The sequence below is a fragment of the Lichenostomus cassidix genome, chromosome 5 (assembly GCF_008360975.1).
Source record: "Lichenostomus cassidix isolate B80296 chromosome 5, HeHo_3.0, whole genome shotgun sequence".
In the NCBI taxonomy this organism is placed as follows: domain Eukaryota; kingdom Metazoa; phylum Chordata; class Aves; order Passeriformes; family Meliphagidae; genus Lichenostomus; species Lichenostomus cassidix.
This window is the reverse complement of record NC_139486.1, coordinates 34,478,074-34,503,484: the sequence shown is the minus strand read 5'-3', so window position 1 is coordinate 34,503,484 and position 25,411 is coordinate 34,478,074. Positions and strand designations below refer to the sequence as shown.

At 41.6% G+C, this 25,411-nt stretch overlaps 1 protein-coding gene and 1 long non-coding RNA gene across 8 annotated transcripts in view; both read right to left on the bottom strand.

Moving 5' to 3' along the window:
- PCNX1 (pecanex 1) overlaps window positions 1-7,027 on the bottom strand; it is an 89,722-nt gene extending 82,695 nt beyond the window's left edge. For 5 of the 7 annotated variants that reach the window (XM_085062206.1, XM_085062209.1, XM_085062210.1 and 2 more), the window contains exon 1: window positions 6,695-7,027. In XM_085062206.1, coding sequence (XP_084918332.1) covers window positions 6,695-6,847 — 153 coding nt within the window. In that variant the 5' untranslated portion in view covers window positions 6,848-7,027. The remainder of the gene's footprint in view (window positions 1-6,694) is intronic. The other 2 variants (XM_085062212.1, XM_085062213.1) reach the window with 1 other exon arrangement.
- A 1,239-nt stretch (window positions 7,028-8,266) lies between these two features.
- LOC146436323 (uncharacterized) lies at window positions 8,267-10,330 on the bottom strand. Its single transcript, XR_014852631.1, has 2 exons — window positions 9,899-10,330; window positions 8,267-8,474 (listed from the first exon to the last, which is right to left on the bottom strand). It is a non-coding gene; the product is annotated as an uncharacterized LOC146436323 (long non-coding RNA).
- Window positions 10,331-25,411: the final 15,081 nt, after the last annotated feature.

Below are 25,411 nucleotides of genomic sequence, written 5' to 3'. Positions count from 1 at the left end.
CCACTAATAGACCACTTCCCTTACAAAAGTGACAAAAGTTTATTACACTGCACCACTACCCTTTACCCCGCTCACAGTGTAGTTTGAGATATACCTCCAAAATATAAAAATACACACAGACAGACGTCCAACAATCAGAATGAAACATCTGATATCCATCTTGAACATTAAAGTAGTACATGAGTAGAACAAATGAACTGTCTTTTTAGAGCTCACGGCTGAAGGAAAATTCCAGCTCGTTCCTGTACCTCCCTAAGAGACCAGGGGAAGAGAAGAGTCATCGTTGATAAAAAAGTCCCAGGAACATCTTGCAGAGTCAAAACCACAAAACAATCAGAGTAGAAGACAGCGATGCCTCTGTAATCAGTACATATAAACACTTCAAGTAATTTAAAATTGATTGGCTGACAATGTAACGTAACATTACACAATGTAGCGCAACCTCCTACCTGAAATTATTGCCCTGAATCTTAAAAGGATATTAAGCGCCATAACCTAACCACCACTGTCAGCCAATCAATTTTAAATGACTCAACCTGGTCATATGTGCTGAATAGAGAGGCCTCCTTTTCTTTTTCTTTACTCATTTTCCCCTTCTGACTCTTCAAGATGTCCCTGGAACACTGATCACCACAATAAGTCTTCATAACCTAGCATGGTATTCCTCCGGAACAAGTCAAGTCTGACAACCATAATCAACACCCACCTTTTCCTCCAAAACAAGTTAACACTGAATATAACATTTGAAGTCAGACAGGCAAACTAAGCTGAAGTTTGCTGAGTTTCATTTTGCATGCTGAGCTGGACAACATCACCATGAATAGAGGGATTCACTTACCAAGCACCAGCTAAGGAAGAAAAAGAGGAAACCAAGCTACTTAAAAACAGCATCAATAAGCTAACAGGATCCACAATGACACAGCATCCCTAGAAGCCATGCTCAAATGGTCTCCTCAAGAAATGTGGTGTTTCTAACTTCGACAAACTTCAGAATCGGTTCCCTACTGGCAAGGGCCAGCCCATTAACTGTGGCAAAGAGCATGAGCTTCCTGTTCCTGCTAAGCAGTCTGTTACTCCATCACACATACAGCTTCAACTTTCCCCTCCTTTATGATACCTGGTGTTAAGAAGTCATTACCAGAAGAGTCAGACTAACACTAGGTAACAAAAGCTAGAGTTACTCCACAAGAGACATGCCTACACTTTTCTGTCTAGATAGATCTTTAATTTCTCCCCTTGACTCTGTAAGCAGTGAGGTCACAGTAAATCCAGTTTATCTTGCAAAATCTACACATCCGGTTTTTCAAAGGAAAGCTTTAAGAACAAATGCGAGAAAAAAAGCAAAACACCACATGTAACTTGTGGCAAACCTATTCAAGAATTCAAAATTTTTCCTCACATCCTGTTTTCACAGGATTGCAGAAAAATTTTTTAAAAAGCTAAGGTAACTAACTACTTTTCCTTCTTCATATTCATTAGTAGCTGCTCATCTCACAATAGGGAATATACTCTGGGAATAGAAGGCATTTTAGCTAGCTTAGTCTGCCATATGAACATACTTGACATCAAGTACCGTGCTGTGGTACAGCACTGCCACCCATGGTACCAACAATTTGTCTGCACTACAACCTCAAGAGACTTACTGCAGCCTAATCTAAACTACTTGCCCCTTCTCTATTTTTCTTAGCCAAACTTAGAAGCACTCAGCATCCATTGAGACTCTTCTCTCCACAAACCAAAGCAAGTTAAAGTGAGATTACCATTTTAAACCATGCTTAGCATTTTACCACATTTGAGGAGAGACAGGTTTCTCACCAGCATCCTATGTGATACCACCTTCAAGACTGGAATACAAATCTAAGTCATACAAATTTCCCACTAGATTATGTCTCAATAATATCAAAATAGTTTCAAATACTAAAGCATTTTTATTGAGCACAGCACACTAAAACCCTCAGGTTAGAGCTTCTTAGTAGACACCTTTTGGCTACATGTCTACAGCTGTAACAGCACTTCAGAGAACACCCCTTTTTACTGCACATTCCTGGTCACTTGCATTAGCACCAAAAGAAAACATACATTCCAAAGCAGTCATCACAAATGAAGCTCTTGTACAATATAAGGAGGTACACAGAATCATATAAAAACTGTGTGCTTTTAATTATGCTCTGTTGAAAACTTCAGTCATCTAATGACTGAACAAACCCAACTATTAGATAAACTCCTACCTGAAATTATTACCCTGAATCCTAAAGGGAAGTTAAGTAGTACTCTCAAATATGGGGGGGCTGCAGGAAGGACACTGATTTTCTACCACCTTTCCCACAAGAGTAACTTTCCAAATTTAAATCTTTCAAGTCAACTTATCAAATCCAAACTATGCATATGGACAAACATAAGATGCAGGAACGCATAGTTAAGGAGGACTATCTCTTCTGAAACCTCCTGGCTGTTAAGTTAGCTCACTTGTATCACAACACGCCTTTTCTAAAAGAGCAGGTAGAAAAAACTTTAAGCACTCCCAGATGCCAGTGGTCAAAATAGAAAAGAAAGCTCCCACCACTAGTTACAGCACTAAAAAACTCCTATTCAAACTGCAAAAGGTCACTGTATCTCAGTTGAACGTTTTGAACACACGTGTGCCAGGAATCAAAGGAAATTTCATTGATCACAGGCTATATAATATCCTTATGAAGAAACAAACACTATATGGATCATACCTAATCTGATTACCTAATTACCTACCTTTAGCTAGACACCACAGATGCAATGAAAGTTCCAGACCATTTTCAAAAAAGAAATGCATAGCTGTTACCTGTTAAAAACACTCACAGCAAAGTTTTTAAAACCAAATCCGTTTGCAAACCATACATAAAGGTGATACCAACTAAATATTCATTAAGAAGTTACAGTCATCTTGTAAGAAGAATCAAAAACACAAGCATTTTCAGTGCGGTATTTTATAGAGCTATTCTTCGTGGAAAAGAGGAAATATCAGGAAAGAGATACAGTTTTATCCCAAATTACTGTTTATGGACAATCAGAGCCCTTAAGAACTGCTGCTATGTGGAAGAGAGTTCAGTTGCAAGTTATCTAGTTTTTGACCGAAACCTCAAACCATACAACCGAAGCTCAAGCAGCCAAGAAACTAGAAGTGTCTTAGAACAATATGGCATACGAGGGACTGTTATCACAGACTGAATTCCAGTTATTTAAAATCTTAGTTTAAGAAACAGGACATATTTCAGAAACTTCAGTGGAAAAAACTTCCACACGAAGCTACATTTATATGACCTACTTCTATAACTATGTACACAAGTCAGGAAATTAAGTGAACTGTTGTCTAAACGTGCTTGACTTTGACAGACAAGTTCTGTAGGTACATATGAGCCCATCACCCCAAGCAAGGTACAGTCCTGGCTCCTCTTCAGTCACTGGCAAAATTCCACAAGTGCCAGAGCCAAGATTTCACCCCCTCATGCGCACGTGGTGGGGCTGAAACAGCATTCCGACTAGGGGAAGTGCTTTGGCAGCCTCCTCTCTTTCCCCTCCCCCCTGCAACACTGATGCATAACATTGGCCTCTGCATTCAGGGTATTTTTTCAAGTCTACCACTAGATTTTACAAAGTGATTGGACAGCTTCCCCATATAGAAAGCACATTTTCTTCTCTCAATTTCAATTTTGCATTAGAGTACAAACAGGGATCAGCTCTTACAACAGATAGGCACATCAACAAGCACAGTTGAGTCTGCTACTGAATACAAATATGCAAACAGGATAGATATAACTAGTCTAGAAAGCAGAATTTTTGTATGCATACTGCCAAGCCACAAATCCAAGAAAACAGACTCAAGTACGTTCCTTAAAGCAGGCATTTCTCACTCTAGACCCCAATTCCTTGATTATCTACACTTTTATTTTTGCCACACTTCCAACAAACACAGGTAAAGTGCATAAATACATAAGAAAAAGTGTCCAGATGGGTAAAATAGGTACATTTATGCATACATCTGTCATCTTCATACAGGATACAACCCTCACTTGCACGTGCTTAAGCTCAGAAGGCGGATGAGGGACCAAGGAAGAAATGTTGGTTATTGAATTCTACTGATAATTTTTTCATAGGTTTGCACCACACATTAAATCCATCAACACTAACAGCACTGGCATACACATACAAAGAAACACTCAGATTTATGGCATTACTTGCTGACCACAACCATTACCAGATTTCATTCTGAAAATATCAGATCAACAGACCAAGTGCACAGAAAAATGATTACCAGTGTTGGATGCACTAAACCAAGTATTTAAACAGTAAGTGCATCTAAATTTCCATAGCCCAAAGAGTGCTATTCCTGTTGGGGGTTAAATAACATTCGGGGAAAAAAAGTGATTAGCTTCCTGTTAAACGCATTCAGCCTTGAGAGACAGCTACAAGCCAAGTTCTTAGGGGATACTTTTGTCGTATTGCTACAAAACAACTTGGAAATAACTGCAGTTATTGCTGATCCAATGCATAAAAGCAATGCTATGATCGTGTAATTCTTTACATGAGGAAGTTTTATAAGCAATATAAAACCTGTCAGCAGTCTTCCTATATACCTTGATTTTTTAAACACACAGGGTTGTCTGCCAGCAACAAGTCACTCGAAGCTAGCTTAGAAACTCCCTCCTACACACCAGTGAGCCATGCTCAGAATTCAGATTATGATTACCTAAGACTTTTCAAGCAAGTTCTGCTTATTTATGTCCTACAGCAATGCAACACTTACTGCTTTTTATTCTGAAAAAGAGCTTAAGAGATGCTAAAGAGCTAAGATGACCAACACAGTTCTGCCTGTTTAGTTTATGTCTAGACAACACTTAAACTGCAGAGGGTGGAAACAGGGAAAACGGCCAAACATGATTCAATCTCCTTTAACTTGTGACTAATCTCCCTACTTATTCTCAGGGAAGTTGGCACTTGTTGCATCCTTAGCTTGTCCAGAGCTATGAAGCAAGAGAATTTCTCTGACCTCAACAACACCCAAGGCAGCTTGATGTTGCCTGTCTTTTCCCTTTGTGCAGGAAAAAGTGCTTAAGCAACACTGAAGTTTACCCCATTGTACAGGTAACTGAAGCTTATCTACTGCTTTAAGAGCAGCAGGAGATTCAAATGCTGGCCCAGATTTACCATTTGTCAAAAGACCTATGTGCAATATAGATCGGTCCACTTTCAAAAGTCTCCTCTGCATGCAGGATATAGTTGTTCATAAAGGTGTGGTGAGCTCTCTCAGCAAGGCACTACTAATTAAATAGACTGTGCTGTCAAAACAGAACAGCAGTACTTTTATTGAAAAAAAAATTGTAAAACTATATTTGAAACCAAAAAGGTGTCTCCTCATATTCTGCAGAACTTTGAATAGACAGATTCATAGTTCTTATACAAAGTATCTGCTTAGTTAAAGTTCTACCTAGCTGTTCTCACGTAACTTCAGTTTTAAAAGCAATTTGTCTCAGCCTGTAGTTTCCCTGCCAGCAGCCTAGAAGTCTTCAAATAAAAAGCCTCAGAGCTGCCTTTTCCAAGACAATGTAATACGAATTTAAAAACTAACCATACAGAGCTGTAACCTCCTTTTCCACATTAGCTATTTCTTAGTATTAAGTGCCTCATACTGCAACCTTACCAATTTCTTTTGAAAAAAGCAAATGCCTGACCTCAGAGCTCTCAATTTCTGGACTTGCGTATGATTTTTATCTCCAATGTTTTATTCACTAATTAAATTTTCACAAGGCAACTTTAGGTTGTCACAGCATCGGAATCTGGCAGTCTTGCAAATGATGTTCTACCCCATATGCCCAAAACTGGTCAAAACACACCTATTACGATCAGACTTTTCCATTGGAAAATCCAAAGTAAACTAGTAGCATTTCATAAGTTAAACACAACTTACACAGGGAAAAAACCTCCTGGCCAACAGGAAACCACCCCCTTTTCTTGTAACTGATCACATCTCTCCTCTATTCGTTCCCAAGTCCAAATGTCAAGAAAGTTTCTAGGTTTAAAGGTTAGTATCTTAACAACTTTGATTGAAGTGCCAGTTACAAAAATATATAAGACAGAAATTCTCACAACCGAGTACACTAAAATCTGGACGCAAACATAAAAGCCGGATTAACTTGTCGATAACACACAATCTCGATATAGCGCCTGCCAGCACACCACACTACGTTAAAATAAAACTTCTTGGTTATGGACCCACATCCTCCACCAGACTCAAAAGTCAGAAAGTGATACTGCTGCCAGAAACCCTGACAGCTTCTGTAGAAACTGCTTTTTACTGACATAGCAGGAGATCGGCAGCGGAAGCTGCCGGAGGTATTTCCAATTTTGAAGGCAAGTAAACAGAAAGACGAAGGCAAAGTGCCAGCGCCTATAGCCCCGCCGCGCCCCGATAGCGCCCACCCAGAGATTCCCAGTAACGGGTCGGTGCTCCCGAAAGGCCGCAGCCCCGAGCACGGCTGCCGGGCCCACTGGCAGCGCTGGGCTGCCCGGCCGTTCGGGGCCGTTCGGGGCCGTTCGGGGCCGTGCCGCGGGCAGGGGGCGCACGAGCGGCGGCCCCGCGGCCCCTCCCGGCCTCCCCCCGCCCCCCACCTTCGGGCCCCGCGAGGCCCGGCCGACCCCCGGCACAGGCCGGCGCTGCGCTCACCATGTACAGGGTGAAGGGGAAGCCGAGCAGGAAGAGCCACAGGTAAAGGTGCAGCGCGTTGACCCCCGCGCCCTGGTGCGGGTCCTGGTACCAGCCGCCGCTCAGCGCCGCCCACACGCCCTGGCGCAGGATCTGCAGCACCTGGGAGCCCATGGCGGCCCCGCTCCGCCGCGCCGGCCCCGCTCTATCCGCCCTGCGAGCCCGGGCAGAGCCGCGCACCGCCCGCGCTCCGCGACAGCCGCAACCGCCGCCGCCGCCGCCCCAGCAACGCCGCCGCCATCTTATGTCCGGGCCCGGGCCGCCCGCCCGCCCCCGCGCCGCCGACGGACCGGCGGCCCTTGCGGCAGGGGACGCGCGCCGTCGCCGCCGGGGGGCAGCGCTGCGCCTGCGCGCGGCCTGCCCGCAGCGCCGCCCCCGCCTGCCCGGCACAGCGCCCCCTGGCGGCCCCGGTTCCGCCTGCCTCCCGCCCCAGCGGCGCGCGCTGAGGGGAGCGTGGGAGGAGAAGCACCCCTCGGAAAGGGCTGTTTCAATCCAAGAATTGCAAAATCAGTTAGGTTAGAAAACGCATCTGAGATAATCGAGTCCAAGTTATGACTAAAGACCATCATATCAGCCAGACCATGGCACCTCCAGCCTTTCCTTGGAGGCCTCCAAGCATGGTGACTCCACCACCTCTCTGGGCTCCCCATTCCAATGTCGAATCGCGTGTTCTGTGAAGAAATTCTTCCTACTGTCCAACCTAAATACTGTAGGCATTGGTGTAGATGCACTTCAGCTGGGCTACAGCCATTGCCCCTAGCTGAGGTCTGCCACCTCCAGGCTCACCTCTAAGGAGCCTGATCTAACACCTTTCCCTTCAACTCTTTACCTCGCCCAGGGCCTGGCTCCTAGCAAAGTGCTGCATCCTCTCCTTGTAGCAGGGCAGAAAGACATTTGTCCAGCACACACTTTTAAGTCTCTAAACTTACAGCAGGATACTAGCTTCATCATTTTTGGAGCTCCCCCGTTTACTCTCAATACATAGTGTTGCCAAAACCTTGGCATGCCTGTCCCCACCATAGGGTTTGTTGTAGGTTGCCACAGCTAAAAAGGCAGAATCTTTAGGGTTTACAGAGAGAACACAACACAGCAGGCCATGGGTGCAATACAAGTCTCTCACAGATTCAAGTTTCAGCTTCCACATTCATCTGTCATCATAGACCACCTGTTCTTATCAAAAGCTGGCTTTTCAAGCTTTCCACTTAGACATGCACACCCCAAAAGTCAGATGTCATTAAGAAAGGGACAGACTAGGGTAGTAGTTCAGACATTGCTCTCAAGAAGGGGCAAGAGGGGTCCTTTTCCTACAAACACTATGGGCTCCAAAAATGATGAGGAGACTGGAGCATCTCTCTTACAAGGAGAGGCTGAGGGAGCTGGGCCTGTTCAGCCTCAAGAAGAGATGACAGAGAGGACTCATCATCATCCTGAAGGGAAGGTGCCAGAGAATGGTGCCAGGCTCTTCTCTGGGATGCCAAGCAATATGACAAGAGGCAGCAGGCAGAAAGAAATGCACAGGAAATTCCAGTGGAATATGAGGAAGAACTTCTTTATTGTGCAGGTCACCACACACTGGAACACATTGTCCACAGAAGTTGTGGAATCTCCCTCACTGGAGATATCCAAGAACTGTCTGGGTGCAATCCTGTGCCATGTGCTCTAGGAGGTCTCTGCTTGAGCGGGAAGGTGGACTCTGTGGGGTCTCTTCCAACCTGGCCCATTCTGTCACTCTGTGTCTCTGCTGCAGAAAAATGGCAGGAATGAAATAACCCGAGCACTCAGCCATGACTCATGATGAGCATGCATTTGGGCTGGTATTTTCAAGAGGCTGCATTAATTCCTCAGTCTCCACTGTCTCCCTGACAGTTAGTGAGCCAATGGCAGCATTTGGCTATTCTTGGAAAATCAGAAGACAGAAGTTACTGACTCAAAGCAAATTTATTTCATATATTTTTTGTTTCCCAGTGAGAAAGGAGGGAGAAGGGATGGACACAAAACATCAACTACAATGTCCCTCTCCCCAGTATTACAAAAAAAAAAAAAACAAACCCTTTTTCAGAGAGTGCATTTTCAAATGAAAAACTGGGAGCAGTATTTTACAAAAGAGCATTTTTTCACTCTGTGAAACAGGATTGAGATATTAAAGGGAATGAAGATAGGGGGAAGGGAAAAAACCAACAGTGAAAAACTACAGAGGATTATCATGGATGAGGAGGGGCAATTCCCTTTATCCTTTTGCATTAAAGCCAAGCATGACAAGCCTCACCAGTTATAGTATGCTCAGGAAAAAAAACAACCCACTGTTTTAACTCCATTTGCCAAAATACCATTAAAAACTAAAATGATGAATACAGCTGTTAAAAGATGAACTTGTTGGGTTGTGTTTTCCATTAATATACTTAGATACTGTAATGATCAGGATTATGAGGTGTTAGTTCTTTCAGCAGCTGTTTTATCAATGTTACATAAGAGCTGTTCACCTTCTCCACAAAGGGAGGCAAGAGGGATAACATTCATTAATAACATGTCTGAATGCTGCAGTAAATGCTTTAGAAACCTTTATGCTCCTGTTTAGGAGCCTTTGATTAAATCTGGACAGATTAGGCTCAGCATCCTAGTAATGATTAATATTAAACAGTGCCCCTGTGTGAGAGCCTGGATGCCGTGGCAGAGTCTGGCTATTTCTCCAGCCACACTCCTAGAAGTTCTTGGACCATTGGATGAGCCTTGTCATAAAGGTTTGGGAGCATGGGAGGGGGTGGGGAGTTTGAATAAAAAAACCAGTGGAAACAGAACACAATTATACATGTATATATACAAATATTTTTTACGTAAAACGCAAGTAAAATTACAGACTCAACCCTAATACAAAACAACATAACCTAGTTCCACACAGATACCCTGTTCAAGTGCATTTCAGAATGGGAGGATGTAGTCTGCATCCAGTAAAAAAACAAAGAGAATATCATGTTCTTGGGAGGACAATTAAATTTCATTGTTTAGATATTTAAATGCAGACAGATTGAAAACATTAGGACACAAGGTGCAGAAACAATATTATTGGACTCTATCCATGCCCAAAGGTAAAATTGATAAGTTAGTTGTAGACAAAGCAAGAAAAAAGAAATCATTATTAGCTTTCAAGGGGAAACAAACAATTGATACCTGGATAGCAAGTAACAGCAGTGGATTAAATCTGTGCATGCCAGTGAATAAGGAGCTTACTGTCTGCACTGTACTGTAGCCTTACAGTATTTCTTTAAGACGGGTACAGGAAAATAGTTTACTCTAGAAAAAACAGAGACTGACAATTTATTAGATAAAATATTTATGAGAGTGGGCATTAAATCAAGTGATTGGAGACAAACCAATGCATGCTATTACAAGAAAAGAAAGTTAAACAAAACAGTGATAAAACAGTGAAACGTGTCACAAAAATGCTTCAACACATTGCTCTTTCAAAGAATAATACAGCAGCATGCTTTGCAACATTAGAAGTACATTAGTCTCTCATCTTCTCATTCAGAGGGATGAGGTTCTACACTATCCCTCCAGACATCTTTCATGGGATACAAAAAATTATAATTTTTAAATTAATTATCAAGATAATTTTAAGTTTTATGAGAACACAATTTACAATTGGGACAAGAGGTGAAACAAAGTAAAAAGGGATATTTTGCCTAAATTGTACAAAACTTATATCCAGGAAAAAAACTTATCACTTGGAAATTTTTGTTACAGTAAATCACCACACTATGATACCAACCTGGGAATGGCTAATAAAACAGGCAGCAGAAAACAAGAAAAGCACCAGTTTACTCACTTTGGAGTTAGGAGGATTAGCACTTCTTTCTCTGTACTAGATAAAGTATTTCTTCTCACATGAGGACTGAAAAACTAGGCCTTGGTGGCTCACTACCAACTTTTATATACATGTTCTTATTGATCCCTTCACTTGGGATCTATAGTTAGACTACACCATTTCAACACCAATTTTGGCATCCTGTTGGTACATACTGCTTTTCATACAGTATCCAAAGCAACAATTTTGGTTAAAAAAAAGAAAAACAAAAAAAACCAAGAAAAAGACAAAAGTCAATTGTGTATGTTATTGATCAGCCTAGGAGAAAAGTACACTTACTTCTCACTTTTCTGAAGAGACAATAGTAAAATATATACTTGCTACTAAAGCATTGAACCTCCTCATAATTTTATATCTTGACCTTCCCCCCCATTCCCTGTAATTGCAACCAAGTTAAAAAATGTTTGGAGCATTGTCATAAATAGTGATGATGTGTTTGATTCTTTCATCTTATATGAAAATTAAGAAGTAGACTTATTTTTAAGGGTGATAGAAAGCAGAAAGGCATTCTACGGTAATATTTGCTAGCCTAGTTTCACTGGAAGATAACTAATTTTCTTATAAAGCCTTTCAGGAAGTTCTTCTAGGTTAACTTTTAATTACAGTAGAGTGGGTTTTAGCAACTACAGGCCTCTAATTAATATGTTACCATGATGTCAGCGTCTGACAGCAGTCTACCTGCTATTCACACAGGTTTTAAACAAACTTCTAAGCGAGAACCAGATCTTGTCACAGACACCACTTCATTTCTAGAAGTCACACCAGATTCAGCCTTGCACATTAAGGGAGTGCAATGAAATTGCTCCACAAAATCTAGCCCTTTATATTACTCCAACTCCCAACTAGAAAACAGCCTTTAGAAACAACAAGAAAAATGTGCCTATTCATTCATGTTTCAGTACAGACTAGAAAGGAGTTTGCCAGCAAGAAGGTACCATGGCTGGAAACATCCTCTCCATGCTGTGCTGACAGACTTGCCACTCACATCACATGAAGCAGCCCCAGCTACATACCAGGCTACTGCCTGCACTCACCTTTATTGCAGAGAGCCACACCACCAATCACATTCCCAGACCCACCTGTGCTTTCAGGATACACCCTGCCCAGCACCTTGTGGGAAAGGCCAAACTATCCCCTCTCAGTGTGGGAGAACATAGTTCTTACTCTCACAAAATGAGAAAGGGGAAGAAAGGTTTGGGTTTGGTTTAGGTTTAGGTTTTTTAAAATTTTTTCAGTTCTTGCTATGACTAATATAGGTCTCCATATTGCCACACAGTGCTACTGAGGAGGAGATAATTCACTGGGTGGAGGATGCTAATTACTCATCTGCAAACAGCTGAACTGTGGAGTCCACCGTCCCACTAATCCTGCCCTTGCAGATTGTCTCAGCTGCCTGCTGCACCTTTTGAGTATGTAAACTCTATTCATACACTGCCTGAGCTCTGTGGTTTTCTCAAGACAAAATAAGAAGACCAAAGCAAGATTCTCTCCGAATAAGAGCACTTACATAAGTTTCTTATTATCACAGAGTGCTGAAAGGGGAAAGCTGTTTAAAATAGATCCACACAAACAAAAAAGTCTCATGACAGCTAATAAAAACAAATTCTTACCAATTTGTTGATTGCAGCTGTCTGTAAGATGCCACTCAAAGAATAGTACCTTCAATTCCACTCCTTTTTTTTCATGTTAGAATTGGTCTCTATGCATCTTTCTGCTGTACACTTTTAGCAGCTATGTAGGCCACAGTCTCCCTGTCCTACCCTCTTGCAGCTGCTTCAGCATGGCTGAAAAATCAATCAGAATGGCTTAATAGTCCCATTGCTGGAGCAAGAGTGGAGTTTTAACATGGATTTTCCTCCTAAAAATAGCTCTGTTAGTGGTTCTTGCAAGAAAATTGTAAGAGCATCATGCACTATCACATTACAGGACCTAATTGTGTGAACATGTCCATGCAGAAATCACGAGAAACATCATCAATGTCCCAGTGACCGTGAGGTCTCTCTGAAAAAGAGGAATTTGCTAGCATTGCTGGTATATGAATTGCCTAAAAATGCCATGGAGATGAAACATAATAAACAAGGCTAAAATTAGAATATCCAAACACTCAGCTGACAGTATTTTAGCAGCATTTATGTCACATTCTTTAAAGCACAGCACAGTGGTGCCTCACTGTAAGAGATTTCTACCAAACAATGATTCATGATGTCACTGGGATACATTGCAATTTCTTTGTTTGCAGTTAAAACTCTCTGTCTGAAGTACAAGGCTCCCCTAGGAGTCCCCAAGAGCATCTTCTCAATCTTGAAGGATTTCCTCTCTTATGGCTCTTTTTAGCCATTTTTCTAAGAAAGCTTAGCCTTTTGAATTGGTCAGTCCCTGCCTAGGAAATGGTTCTGGCTTAAAGTACATTGCCAGAGGCAGAATTACAACATATATTAAGTGCCTATCAATTTCAGGGTAATGAAAAGAGGCAAAAATTAGGAATTCCGAGGAGGAAATGTGGGCAGAATTTGGACAATAGCGTTGAGACACCTGTCTGATCAACATGGAACTGTGGATATCTGTGGAATAACTAGTGGCATTGCAATTATGAGAGTGTTGTAGTGAATATGAGTCACAATTTCATGAAATTGCATTTTTTACAAGGATTTTCTTGAGCAAATTAGTTAAGAGGTCCTGCGAGTCTTAGCAATTTCCCTAAAACTTTCTTGGATTTTAACTTCATTCTGAATAATTAGAAAAGCAACTTTATATTTCTGTCTGATTTCAACTCCTTTGCTAAATGTGTATGTAAGACTCCTCACTGAATACAGCCTTGTCTGAAGTGGAACATGGCAGTGACTATGTGCTTTAGTAGGAGGTGTGAAGAATAATTTTGACATTCAAGACTATTGGAAACAGTATGTAATTCATTGCCTTGAGATGGAATGTGGCCATAGTTAACAACCTGAATTTGAGAAAAGAACTGCAGAATCTCAGTTTTAAATCCCTTTTGGAAGGTAGCATCTCTAGTCATACAGTGCTTCAATGCCAATATAGGTCAGTCACAGAAGAAGCAGTGCTATTTTTTAAACAACCAAGGTTTCAATTCCCAGAGATGTTGCATGATTTATATTGGCAAGAAATCTCAGCTGCCTCACAAGATCTGCCCATTCCTGTACTCTTCTTTCTGTTCTCTGGAGGTCTCCCAGATAAATATTGAGCAGGTCAGACCTGCTTAGTGTCGAAGATCAGATGAAGTCATGCCCTGAAGGTGTTGCAAATACCCTTTTTTGTGTTTGCTTGAATTGGCAGTGGCTGGAGGTATAGTTGACAGATTTCAGAATGTGAAAATTATTAATCTGGGGGGAGTGCCCTGAAACACTGCCACTTTATGGCAGATCTAAAGTAAATTTGGGTTTCAGCAGCCCTTTAAAGAACTCTTTAGAAAGAAAACCCATATGAGCTACCCAATGAGCAATATTTGCTGTCCTAAACAATAATTTCTTGTTCTCTAGGCCATGTTTTCTCTAAGCATGAGCTGAAGAAAGCCATCATCCTACAATTGCATCACTTTATGAACTAAATGAAATCAAGCATAAGTACAGCAGAATGATGGAGGCCTGGAGGAGGTGTGATGAGAGCTTTCTTGGAGAAGACATATGGCTTTTAAAGAAAGGGTCTTTGGCAGCCAGCTGGAGGTGGCATAAGTATTCATCAAGGAAACAACAGCAACAACAAAGGTCTTCTGCTTCCCGTGCTGGCTGAATAGATTTGTTACAGCCATCCAATGGGCAACTAGTTTTAGCCTACCTCCAGAAAACAGACTTCCATTTTAAACTGATGTGGGAGGAAGCTCTTAGTGTAAAAGAAAGCCATAGCTGTAGAGAAACACATACTTGTCTCTGCTTGCAGCCTCTGCTTTCAGCCAGCTCTTTGCTGTAACTCATTAAGGCAGTCCCTGTGACCAAAGAGCAAATGTATGTGTATATATGGACCTGTGTGTTCATGCACATACATAGATACACCACAGGTTCTGAGACATCATAATTTTCATGAAAATCTTCTTTCAGCTGCATGAGCTGATGGTCTTCAGCCTCTTCTCACATCAGACTGGGTTTCACTTTTTATATTTATCCTTGTGTTCATGAGGTCTGACTTCAGAATTCTTTACCATACAGGTAAAGCCTGATGATACTCATCATAAGCAGTGTCATGATAGCACCAGGTTGAATAGAGAACTATGTGCAGCCAAGACAAGTGGACTTTGAAATATATTAACTCTTTGAACCTCAGTGTTATCTGTTAAGTGGCACTGATACTAACGTGTGTGTTGCATCTATTTTTTTAATCTGGATGAAAGGATGCTGCAAAGAAGGTGTCCTTAACTGCTTTGTACAGATGTTAAAACTGTTTCAAATAGAGAGACCTGCTCTGGGTCATGCTGTAAATAATTGGCAAATCCAGCCATAAATCTCCCAAGTCCTGATCCATTAAACAGAGTTGCATTTTTCATTAAGAACATCTGCACAAACTGTCACAGCTTCTGCAGAGTCAGTGTTAGACAAGTGAGTTTTTCTTGGTTCAGAGACAAGATAGTGGAATGAAACTAAGCCTATTCTTTCCTCTATACTTATTTATTGTATGAGAGTGTTCCCCACTTAGTATCAGGAACAGATAGTGCTCAGTACAATAGTGGTGGAGTTCACAGATCAGAGAATTGCAGGTGGATGAATTCCAGCTCTCAGCCAGTCTGAAGTGTTTTCTGCGCACACCGCTTGTTTATCCATCCCCTCTGTGGACAAACCCACAGGATACTCTCTGAGAGGGTGCAAGCCTTTGAAGACTTTCTTCCTGATCTTTTGCTCAGGAATGAGGGAATTTACCCATCATGGAACAGCCTGTAAATCTTTCATGGCAGATTCTTAGGGATCTTCAGGCATTCAGAGGTGCCTATATTTCCCATTGCCACTTGCATTGTGGAGTCACTATGTTCTTCAGTCCAAAACACTGTCCATATTAATAGCATTGGTCTTGCTGCATTTTTTACTGGTCTGCAGCATGGAAAGATATATTCAACCCTCTGGGAAATGTTTGATGGATTAAGCAATGAAAAATGATCAGGGGGAAAACTCTTAGAAAGCAAAGGAATTTGTTGTAGGTGTACAATGCTGATGATGGTCATATATTTCTGCTCACATTTGCTGAGGAAATATATAACCTTCAGTTTTTCCTAGGCCTTTCCAGAACAGTGGTGACTGTAAAATGGTCTGGAAACACTTTTCTGGAGATAAACAATGGAAATTATCTAACATTAAAAATAACCCTAAAGGCAAAAAAAATCAGAAACCACTTTGAAACAAAGGAAGGGTGGAGTAAGCAACCCTTTTGGAGAGACTTACATTCTGTTTTGTGCTGCTTATAGAACCTAGAAATGCCAGTGAAGGTTGTATCAGAAATCTGTAAGCTATATGCCTATAGCTATTATGTACAGTGTTCTAAACATTATAGAAATCAGAGATCCCATTACAAAATTTACAGCAGTTAAAATTAGTTTTGGAGTAATTTATCTTCTTGCAATTGTTTCAGCATGTGCTGTGACATGAAAAGAGGAGGTTTTGTTGCAAACAATATTTTAACCACAAAAAGATATTTTGCAGTAGAACAAGTATCCCGAAGATTTAAATCACTATTGAGTGTTACACAAATCATAGGAAAAACTGTTTCACTGTGGCAAAAACAGAATTAAGTACAGGTGGCCAAAGTAATTTGACTCTTGGACAGCATTTTTAATTTTCTGGTACACCCTGCTGCTTCACAGTTAGGTTGTAGCAATGCAACTAAGTGCTTTCTTGTAAATCTTTAAATGACATATGATGGAAAACAAACAAAACATTTTAGATGTTTTTTTTTAAAGTCAAAGCTTCAGGCATAATTTTGAAAGCTCTAGATTGAAAAGCATCTTTTTTCACAATTATTACTTCTACTGCCATCACAAAATCTACACATATCTCTGCTTTTCTTCTAAGTCTTTAGGATCTGAGTCTGAGTCTTACAAATAAGTAGTTCAGAACTTAAAATTATCCAGCTTTTCACTGGCATCCCTTCTGCCTTGATTCTAAGAAGAGATCATAAACAACACATACTTTCTCAAAAAGACTTCTATGTGACTGGCAGACCTGGATGGATCTTCTGTCAGATGCTGTTCTCACTAGCTAATTTCATCTCCTGGTTCTGTGTACTGCATCATATAATAAACTTTGAGGCAAGTGCTCAAATTGTCAGATTTGCTCATAAATACAACCGAGAAATTATGATAGACTGAGTTTAATGGAGTGATGGATGAATATCAGCTCCAGGCTAGAAATGTTTAGAAGGAAGGGGTCTGATGTCTCCAGAAAATCCATCAAATTCATTTAGCTAGTGACCTTCAAGGAAATTCAGTAGGAGGTGGCTGCACAGTCTGCATGTGTGGCCTAGTATAGTCTTCAGGAAAAGGAGAGATTTCTTTACTGAAAGCTTGGCCTTTATAGTAACAGCTCATCTTTTCCCCTCCAATGAGATAGCAGTGGCTGTTGCGTTTGTGACCCATCTTTCTGACACTCACTGTACAAAATAAAGGACAGAAGTGAGCTGACAGTTAGTGGGTCTTTAAGGGTACAAACCTGAAAACCTGTCATATTCTCTGAATCCATCAGTAGGAGACCTGAGGGAAAAGCCAGAAGTCCTAGATGTGCATGTACAGTTACAACTGAATTAAGACTAACGGAGAGATCAAAAGAAAGTTAGTTAACCTGCCTCACCTCCTGCAGCATTTTTAAGAAGCAAGATTACATCCAAGAGGCACACGTTTCTTTTCTCTCACTCCTACTTCACCCTTAGGATTTGTAATGGCAGTCCTAAGATTCCCTAGAAGGTTAAAAGGGGTAAACTGGAGAACAGAAAAGAACTGAAATCAACCCCAGTTTCTGAGGATAAAAGACCTTGTTCTAAGGGTGAAGGTGGAGAAAAGTATAATAAGAGTGGTATGAAGCATGGACCATAAAAAGGGGTCCTGCAAGGACAAACTGGGTGTTTGTAGGGGAGCCTGTGGACCTGGAGGAGTCTTCCAGACTACCTTGTGGACCTAGATGAGGCTGGGTTTGGTGGTGTTATTTGTAATAAAATGCAGGTAAAGAGAGTTCAGCTTCTGCTGAAGACAACTGTGATAGGGTTTCTCATCTATCCTAGGGAATTACTAAATACAGTTCTATTTTCAGTGCTCTACCTCTGGCTAGGCTTACTGGTTGTGGGATGTAAGCAGGGCCTGGCAAATTCCCTCCTGGATGGTGCTAACTTCAGCAGATGAAGTGCTCATGAACGGGATGACTCACACTACCTCATTCCTTCACTATTATGCAACTTGCTTTTTTCCCACAGGAAGGTTCTCTTCCACATTTTATTCTGTGATTTTTTTTCCTTTCAGTAAAAGTGCCTGCCTTTATCATGATTTCACCCTGAAACAGGCAAGGGAATTTAGTAATGCAGCCTGGCAGGGTGTCAAAAGTCCATTTTCTCAAGAGGAACAGGAAAAAGGCAATAATGGTTTGAGGAACTGGAAAACAAATACGTCCTATGTAGACTACAATTGGTTCATCTAGGTGAACAAAAACAATGAGCTCTGTGTCCTGAGGAAACAGCGCAAGGCTCCAGCGGGGCCAAAAATAGCCCAGCCGAGCATCCCTGCGTTGTTACGCGCGGAGCGGCCGAGGGCGCTGCGGGTCTCGGGAGGCACTGCGGGCTCCCGGCGCCCCCCGCAGGGCTCCAGGGGCTTCACCGCCACCCCAGCGGCGCAAACCTCACTTCGAGATCTGGTTCCTACTCGAGTCTTACCTGCAGGCCTCTGGGCAGCGAAGCTGAGGCTTTCCGCTTCCCAGTGACACAGAATTTTAGATGCTACCGGTGGTGGAGTCATGAGTTATGGTCAAGCAATATATATGTACAAAAATTCTGTCATTCATACATTAACAAATCTTACTCTTACTGGCTCTTTTAGCAGCATAATTTGGAGGGGAAATACAACACCACGAGAAAGAAGGAGGCATGTATCCTTCAGAAGTTAGTTATGTTTAATGTCATCTTTTGAAAACTACTCAGGTACCAATTAGACTCAATGCCACTGAGCAGTCTGTAGTTTGGGACTAAACTGTCTAGGCTCACTCCATGAATCATGTTTCCCTTGTCCTACAAAAGCTTCAGCTGTACAGTGAACTGTGCAGTGCCTTGACGGTGTGCAGGACCAAGCCCACTAATTAAGACCACCAATTTGAGAAAGAAAATTATGTAAATAGATAACCCAAATTAATTCTGGATTGTAAAGGCAGACGTCTTGAAATGGTTTCAACCCTGCAACATGAAATTGCTGCTCGATGCATGTCTCTGGCTGTCTGTGGATCTGGTGCTGCCAGTACTGAGAGATGGCATCACAATAAAAACATAATGTGTCTCTCTGCCCACACTTAACTAAAAGATCAGGACAGACTTAGGTCTATTTTCATGTAAGTATGAGGAAATCTCCTTCTAGTTGCCTTATGAAATATAAAATGCATACAGCATCATATCTGAGCTTAGTCACCAGGCATAGAGTAGACACTATAAGGGAAAATCAAGACAGAAAATTTTCCAGTAGTCATACATTTTTTAAAAGTCTCTCTAACTAATTCTGCTAAGGATTTAAACTGCAATTGTAAATAAAAGGAAACAGCAGGCAAATGTTGCCTGTTCTCTCAAGCCAATGTGTCAAAAAAAACCAATTACAATGAAGACTGAGAGAGAAGGCTCCAGGCAGACCTTATTGCATCCTTCTAGTACATAAAGGGGGCTATAGGAGAGCTGCAGAGGGTCAATTTACAAGGACAAGTAGTGGTAGGACAAGGAGTCATGGCTTTAAACTGACAAAGGGCGTTTACATTAGATTTTAGGAAGAAATTCTTTACTGTGAGGGTGGTGAGACGCTGGAAGCTCAGGGAAGCTGTGAATGCCCCATCCCTGGAAGTGTTCAGTGCCAGGTTGGATGGGGCCCTGAGTTATCTGGTCTAGGGAAAGGTGTCCCTACCCGTGGCAGGAGGTTGGAACAAGATGATATTTGAAGTCTCTTCCAACTCAAGCCATTATATAATTCTATGATAATTACTACTGCACTGACCTAGTTGGTCTTATTTTAGGTTGAGGTTTTTTATTCTGAATAGTAAGTTAATTCACTAAATACAAATTAGGGAAAAAAAGAAATCAGCCTCAATCAACAAAAGGATTATGCAAATGAAAAGGTTATCTACACTACGTTCGCAACTTTATAATGACAGATTTAGCAGAGTTATGATTTGGGTATGAGGCTATGATTTGCATATGAATGCTGGTATCCATTGTATGTTGTGTCTCTGTATATATATTTGGAAGTGAAGTTTGCATCTGTATGGTTTAAACTCAGATGTAGGATTCTTCATTTTTGTGTTGTCTTTCTAAAGTTATTCAAGGGTGGCTTTAGTGGTGTGGAAACTGTCCCAAAGGCTTTGTTTGACAAACTTAAAACCTAAACAAAATACCTTGTTCTCCTTATTGGTTTTGTTATTTCCAAACAAAATCTTGTTTGTTGTCACAAACAAGGAGACTTGGTCATTCCATGGGCAGAAGGCCTTGAATGGGAGATGAGGTGCCGGAGGCAGTGCAGAGTGCTCTGAGTGTGTGCTGCACCATATGCTGGCTGTGGTACTGAAGGGTGCTCTGCTGCGGCTTCGTTTTTCACATGAAACATAAAAACAAGGATCAGCCATCAGCACCTATAAAGATATCAGAAACCAGAAAAGTTTTCTGTAACGTCTTTGCTGAACTCTGGTGAGAGCATTTGCATTGCACTAATCACAGTTCTTCAAATACATTAAATATTTGTTCCACACATTTGCGAAACTGGGGCACAATGTTGCCAGTGTGGCAGCATGGTTCTGATGTTCCTTTACAGGAACAGCAACTCAGTCTATGACAAACAAGACCTATACATGTGGCTTGGATTGAGGTAATACACAGTGTGTAAATGTTAATCATTACTAAGTTAATCATTATTTCTGTTATGTGTATATATTCTAGTGCACGCACAAATCTCATTTGAAAGTCTTCCTTTGTTTTATATTTCTTATAGGCATGCAGATGTATGAATGATTCATGTTGTATGTGAAATTATACTGTGACTTATAATAATAGCCATTGCTTTATTTTGTTGTGAAACCAGATTCAAAATAAATTGAAAATTCAAATCTGTCTATAAAATCTACTGCAAGCTTCCAATTTTTGGCCCAGAATTCCCACTCTCCAGTGTTTTTAGTCTTTTATTTTTCCAGGTCATCTGTTTTATGGAGAAAGAACATATAGCCATCTGGGAGATTAGCATATATATTTTATGAAGCAAAGTAGAGCTCTCTCTTTTCTGACTCAGATGCTAAAGACCCAGATTTGCAGCCTGCCTCCTAGCTAGCACAGCACAGTTCATAAAGCTTCTGTTGCCAGTGGCTTACCCCTCTCCCCCTCAAGAACAAACCTACACTAAAGTGATGTTGGCAAAGCAGTACTGTTCTAAGGTGGGGGAAAAAAACACAGTCCAGCTTTACAGCCATGTAGAGAAGCAATTTTTAATTATAGAAGAATCCATTTGTCAGTAAAGCTTACATTGTTTGAGTAGAAATTATCAGCAACTGATCAAACAAATTTGGCTACTGGAGTGAGATTCATCTCCAGAGTGGTATCTATGGCTATATCTGTGGATAAAAGCATGGAAAAGGTCTGTGGTATGTACTCTGAAATGTATGAAAGACAAATGAGAGTGTTAGTACTGGCTTAATTTAAGATGCAGTAGAAATTACCACAGGATGTAAAAGGAGTGAGCTGCAATAAGATGTGCCAAGGGGCATCTCCTTAATCTTTTATACTTTCTTACTGTGCTGGTAGAGATGTGCTATCATTGTAGCTATAGCTGGAAGTACAGTATGTTTCTAATACTCTGGTGCAGTTAGACAGTGCCAGTAGTCTTTCTTTTTTTCTGGGCATTCCTCTTCCTTTTGTTTTTTAATACCATTCTGGTTTTTTCCCTTTACTGAACAGACATAATAGGAGCCTAGACTGCCAACATTTTGATATCCAGTGTAGATTTATAACTATGGACTGCCAAGTTTTAAGAAGTTATAGAGCTGCTAAGTCCAGTGAAGAGAGACGAAACGCCACAATTAAAAGAGAGAGTCCTAGTCTGCACAAGCCTCTAGAAAAGACAGGACAAAAGATGGCTTCATAATCCTAAATTTATATTTATAATGATACTGAATAAGCAGAATATTTTCCATTGCTTCTTAAAACAAAGGCTGGGAATAGACTGGCTCTTTTTGCTTACCCTTTAATGATTTGTTGGTATTTTTTAAATGGAGAGACAAAAATGAGCCTGAATTAAAAGCTTTGGTTCAAAGTTCCCAGTTTGAGGGAATTTTGTACTACATTCAGAGTATCATCTGCATTTTGCAGGTTAGCCTCTCCTTTTGAAACATATTATATCAAAATCCATGTCCAAACTGTAGGAAGCACAGTGTGTATTCAAAAACAGACTTTAAGAACTGGATCTGTTACATCTAGAATCTGATTCCCATTATTCACATCTGCTGAATAATAAAGGGAACAAATACAGTCTTATTAGAAAATGCGTAAGAAAAAACTTTCAATGTAGCATTTGGGCTGTATGTTCATCAGAAAGGCATGCACCATTTTAAAAATCTTTCTGTATCTTGCCAATGCTAAAACAACATCTTTCACAGACTGCATGCAGACAGTCTTTAATGTTCTTTTCTTCTAGCTTTTGCCAGTTATTGGAATATGAACTTAACATTTACCTTGATGCTAAGAACAGCCTACCCAATCTGGCCAAATCTTTTCATTCAGAAATCAGTCTCTGACATGGCTGGTAAAAGATGCCAAGAGAAGTCTATGAGAGTGGGAAAATCCTATGATGGCTCTTCAGAGTATTTCCCTGGACACTCTCCCAGCTCCATGCACAAGCGACTTCCTGAGGCAGTCACTCCACTTTTATAGAAGCAAACATATAATCACTGGAAATACAGAAAAAACCCAAACAAGCAAGAAAAAAAAATTAAAAAAAAAAAAAGATGTCTTTTGAGAAGGAAAGCTGTGTACTTTGATATCAAGGCATTCCACAAGATGGCAGAGTTCTGTCTTGCCAGGTAACTACAGCAGGCAACCTGAGCCTCTACAGAAGCAATTTTTCTCCTATTGTAGTTTTCACCATTGGTAATATAACTCTCTACTTTAAACCTATCAGTGCTCTATAGCAGTGATCAAAATACATGGCAAACACCTGAAAGACGAGAGGTCTCTATTTTCATATGTCTCACTCACATTTTTATATTGCATAATTTAAAGCACCATATTCACATAAAGCATAATAATTTCTCATTGTGTGAATTAAAGAAATAATTTTTTTCTACATAAAATTAGACAGAAAATTATTGCATGCAACTGCAATTATTTTAACTAGGAACATTAACATCAGTCCTTTGGATTCCATCTCAGTCATTTATTATTTGAACTCCAAAAATCATGACTATAGCTATTTGTTACCACTTGTCTTCATGACCAACCTAGAGATGGGATGTTGCTGAAAGCCAGGTGTCCCTTTCACCCATCCTGCGTCCTTGTGCTGGCTCTAACATCTTTGTGTACAGTCCTAATGCAAGTCAGATCAACCTAAAAAGCTGATTGAAAACTAGCTGCTTTTTCTCAGAGGCTTAGCTTTCAGCTAGATAAATGAGCTGAAATGACTCCACAGCCTCACAGTCACTACTGTTGCAATCAGGAAAGCAGGTCAAGCATATGACAAGGGGCAGGAAAGTCCCTTTCAGGAACAGAGTAGTATTGGATAAGCTTACACTAATTGTGAAAACACACCCTTAAGTAACAAAAGAATAGTGGAGAGGATGCATCCTCAGTTCTGCCCTCTCTGGCAAGAGGCAATGGAGAGAGAGGAGAAAACCTAAAGCTCAGTTCTTAGACAAGTTCAATTGAAAACTTGTGCGGGAGCATGCCTAAATCTTGCACGTGTCACAGTGAAATGTTAGTTCTGACCTCAACTTTTTGCTTGTTATTTTGCTCATTATTTGTAAAATAAGAACACTAATATGCCAGCTCTTTCTAGAGACAATGTATGGTTTCTGTGAGAAATAAAGGCTCTGAAGTTTGGGGAAAAAAGAGAGAAACTAGAATAATTGTAGCTCCCTGTAGGGTTCTCTGCAATACTTGTTACTAAGTTTCAGTTGAGTGGAGCTGTATTCCCAGAAAACAGAGGAGAAAATTAAAATATTTTACAAACGATGATAAGGATTTTGAATGGCCTCAGAGCATGTTACGCTTAAGATCTTCATCATTCTTTTAGAAGCCTAAACCCTGGTGCTTCCTAAATGAGATGCAGGATAGTGCTAACACAAGGATAGATAAATAGACAAAATCTGAATGCACAAAATTAAAGAATTACTAGCAACTACTCTGTACGTAAACCAAACCAAAAGCCTCACTCAGGAATGGAGAATTTTTAAAAAATCCATCTTGCAGAGAAGAATTGTGTAATTGAATTTACTAAACACTAAAGAATAACTGACCGCAAGATTTTATGTATAAGTTAGAAGACATCAGGTGTGGTCAGGCTACCTTGGGTTCTATTTTGGCATCAGTGAGCTTTGTTACAATGAAATATTCATTTCCAGTTTTACCACTGAAATTCAAATGAGGATTAAAAGAAAAAAAAATGGAGTGAAATGAAAAGAAAATCCCCCAGTAATATCACCAAGTGCAAACAAATTCCATTCACAAGATCTGGTGTCTCCACAAGCTGTGAAAACCCTGGTAGCAGGGAGAAGGAATTTGGATTTTCAGGACCAAGCAGCTACATGCTGATTGCAAGAGTGAGAAGTAAATTCCATTAATTGTTAACAAAGGCATTCAGCAGGGATACACTCACAATAGCCTCGTGCGGAAACCATGTAAGAGCTGTTCTTCTAGTTTGGACCGATTATAGAAGAACACGGAATAACAGAGAACAGAGACTTTGTCTGGTTTCCGGCCCAAGCCCGCGCTCCGGCTACCCGGGGCAGTGTCGGTACCGCGGGGGCGGAGGGACACCGGGGACACGGAGCACACCGGGGATACCGGGGACACCGAGCACACCGGGGACACGGAGCACACCGGGGTCACCGAGCACACGGAGCACACCGAGCACACGGAGCACACCGAGCACACGGAGCACACCGAGCACACGGAGCACAGCGAGCACACCGGGGACACCGAGCACAGCGAGCACACGGAGCACACCGAGCACAGCGAGCACACCGAGCACAGCGAGCACACGGAGCACACCGAGCACAGCGAGCACACCGAGCACAGCGAGCACACGGAGCACACCGAGCACACGGAGCACACCGGGGACACCGAGCACACGGAGCTGAGGGGCGGCACGGGGCTGGCCCAGGTGTGCGCCGCCTCCGCCCGCCACCAGGGGGCGCCTCCCCGCCCCGCTCGGAGGCCGCTCCGCCCCGGCCCTGTCCCGTGTCATGCCCCTCCGTCCAGCCAATGAAAAGCGGCCGGGGAGGTGGAGCTCGGGGGCCGCGGCCCAATGGGAAGCGAGAGCTGACCGGCGGGGGCCAATCGGGGGCCAATGGGTGAGTGCGCGACTCCGGCGCCGGGGGCTGGGCGGGGAGGGGGCGGGGCCAAGGGGGCTCGGGCTCTCAATCAGGTGAGGGCGGTGCTGACGGGCGGCGGCG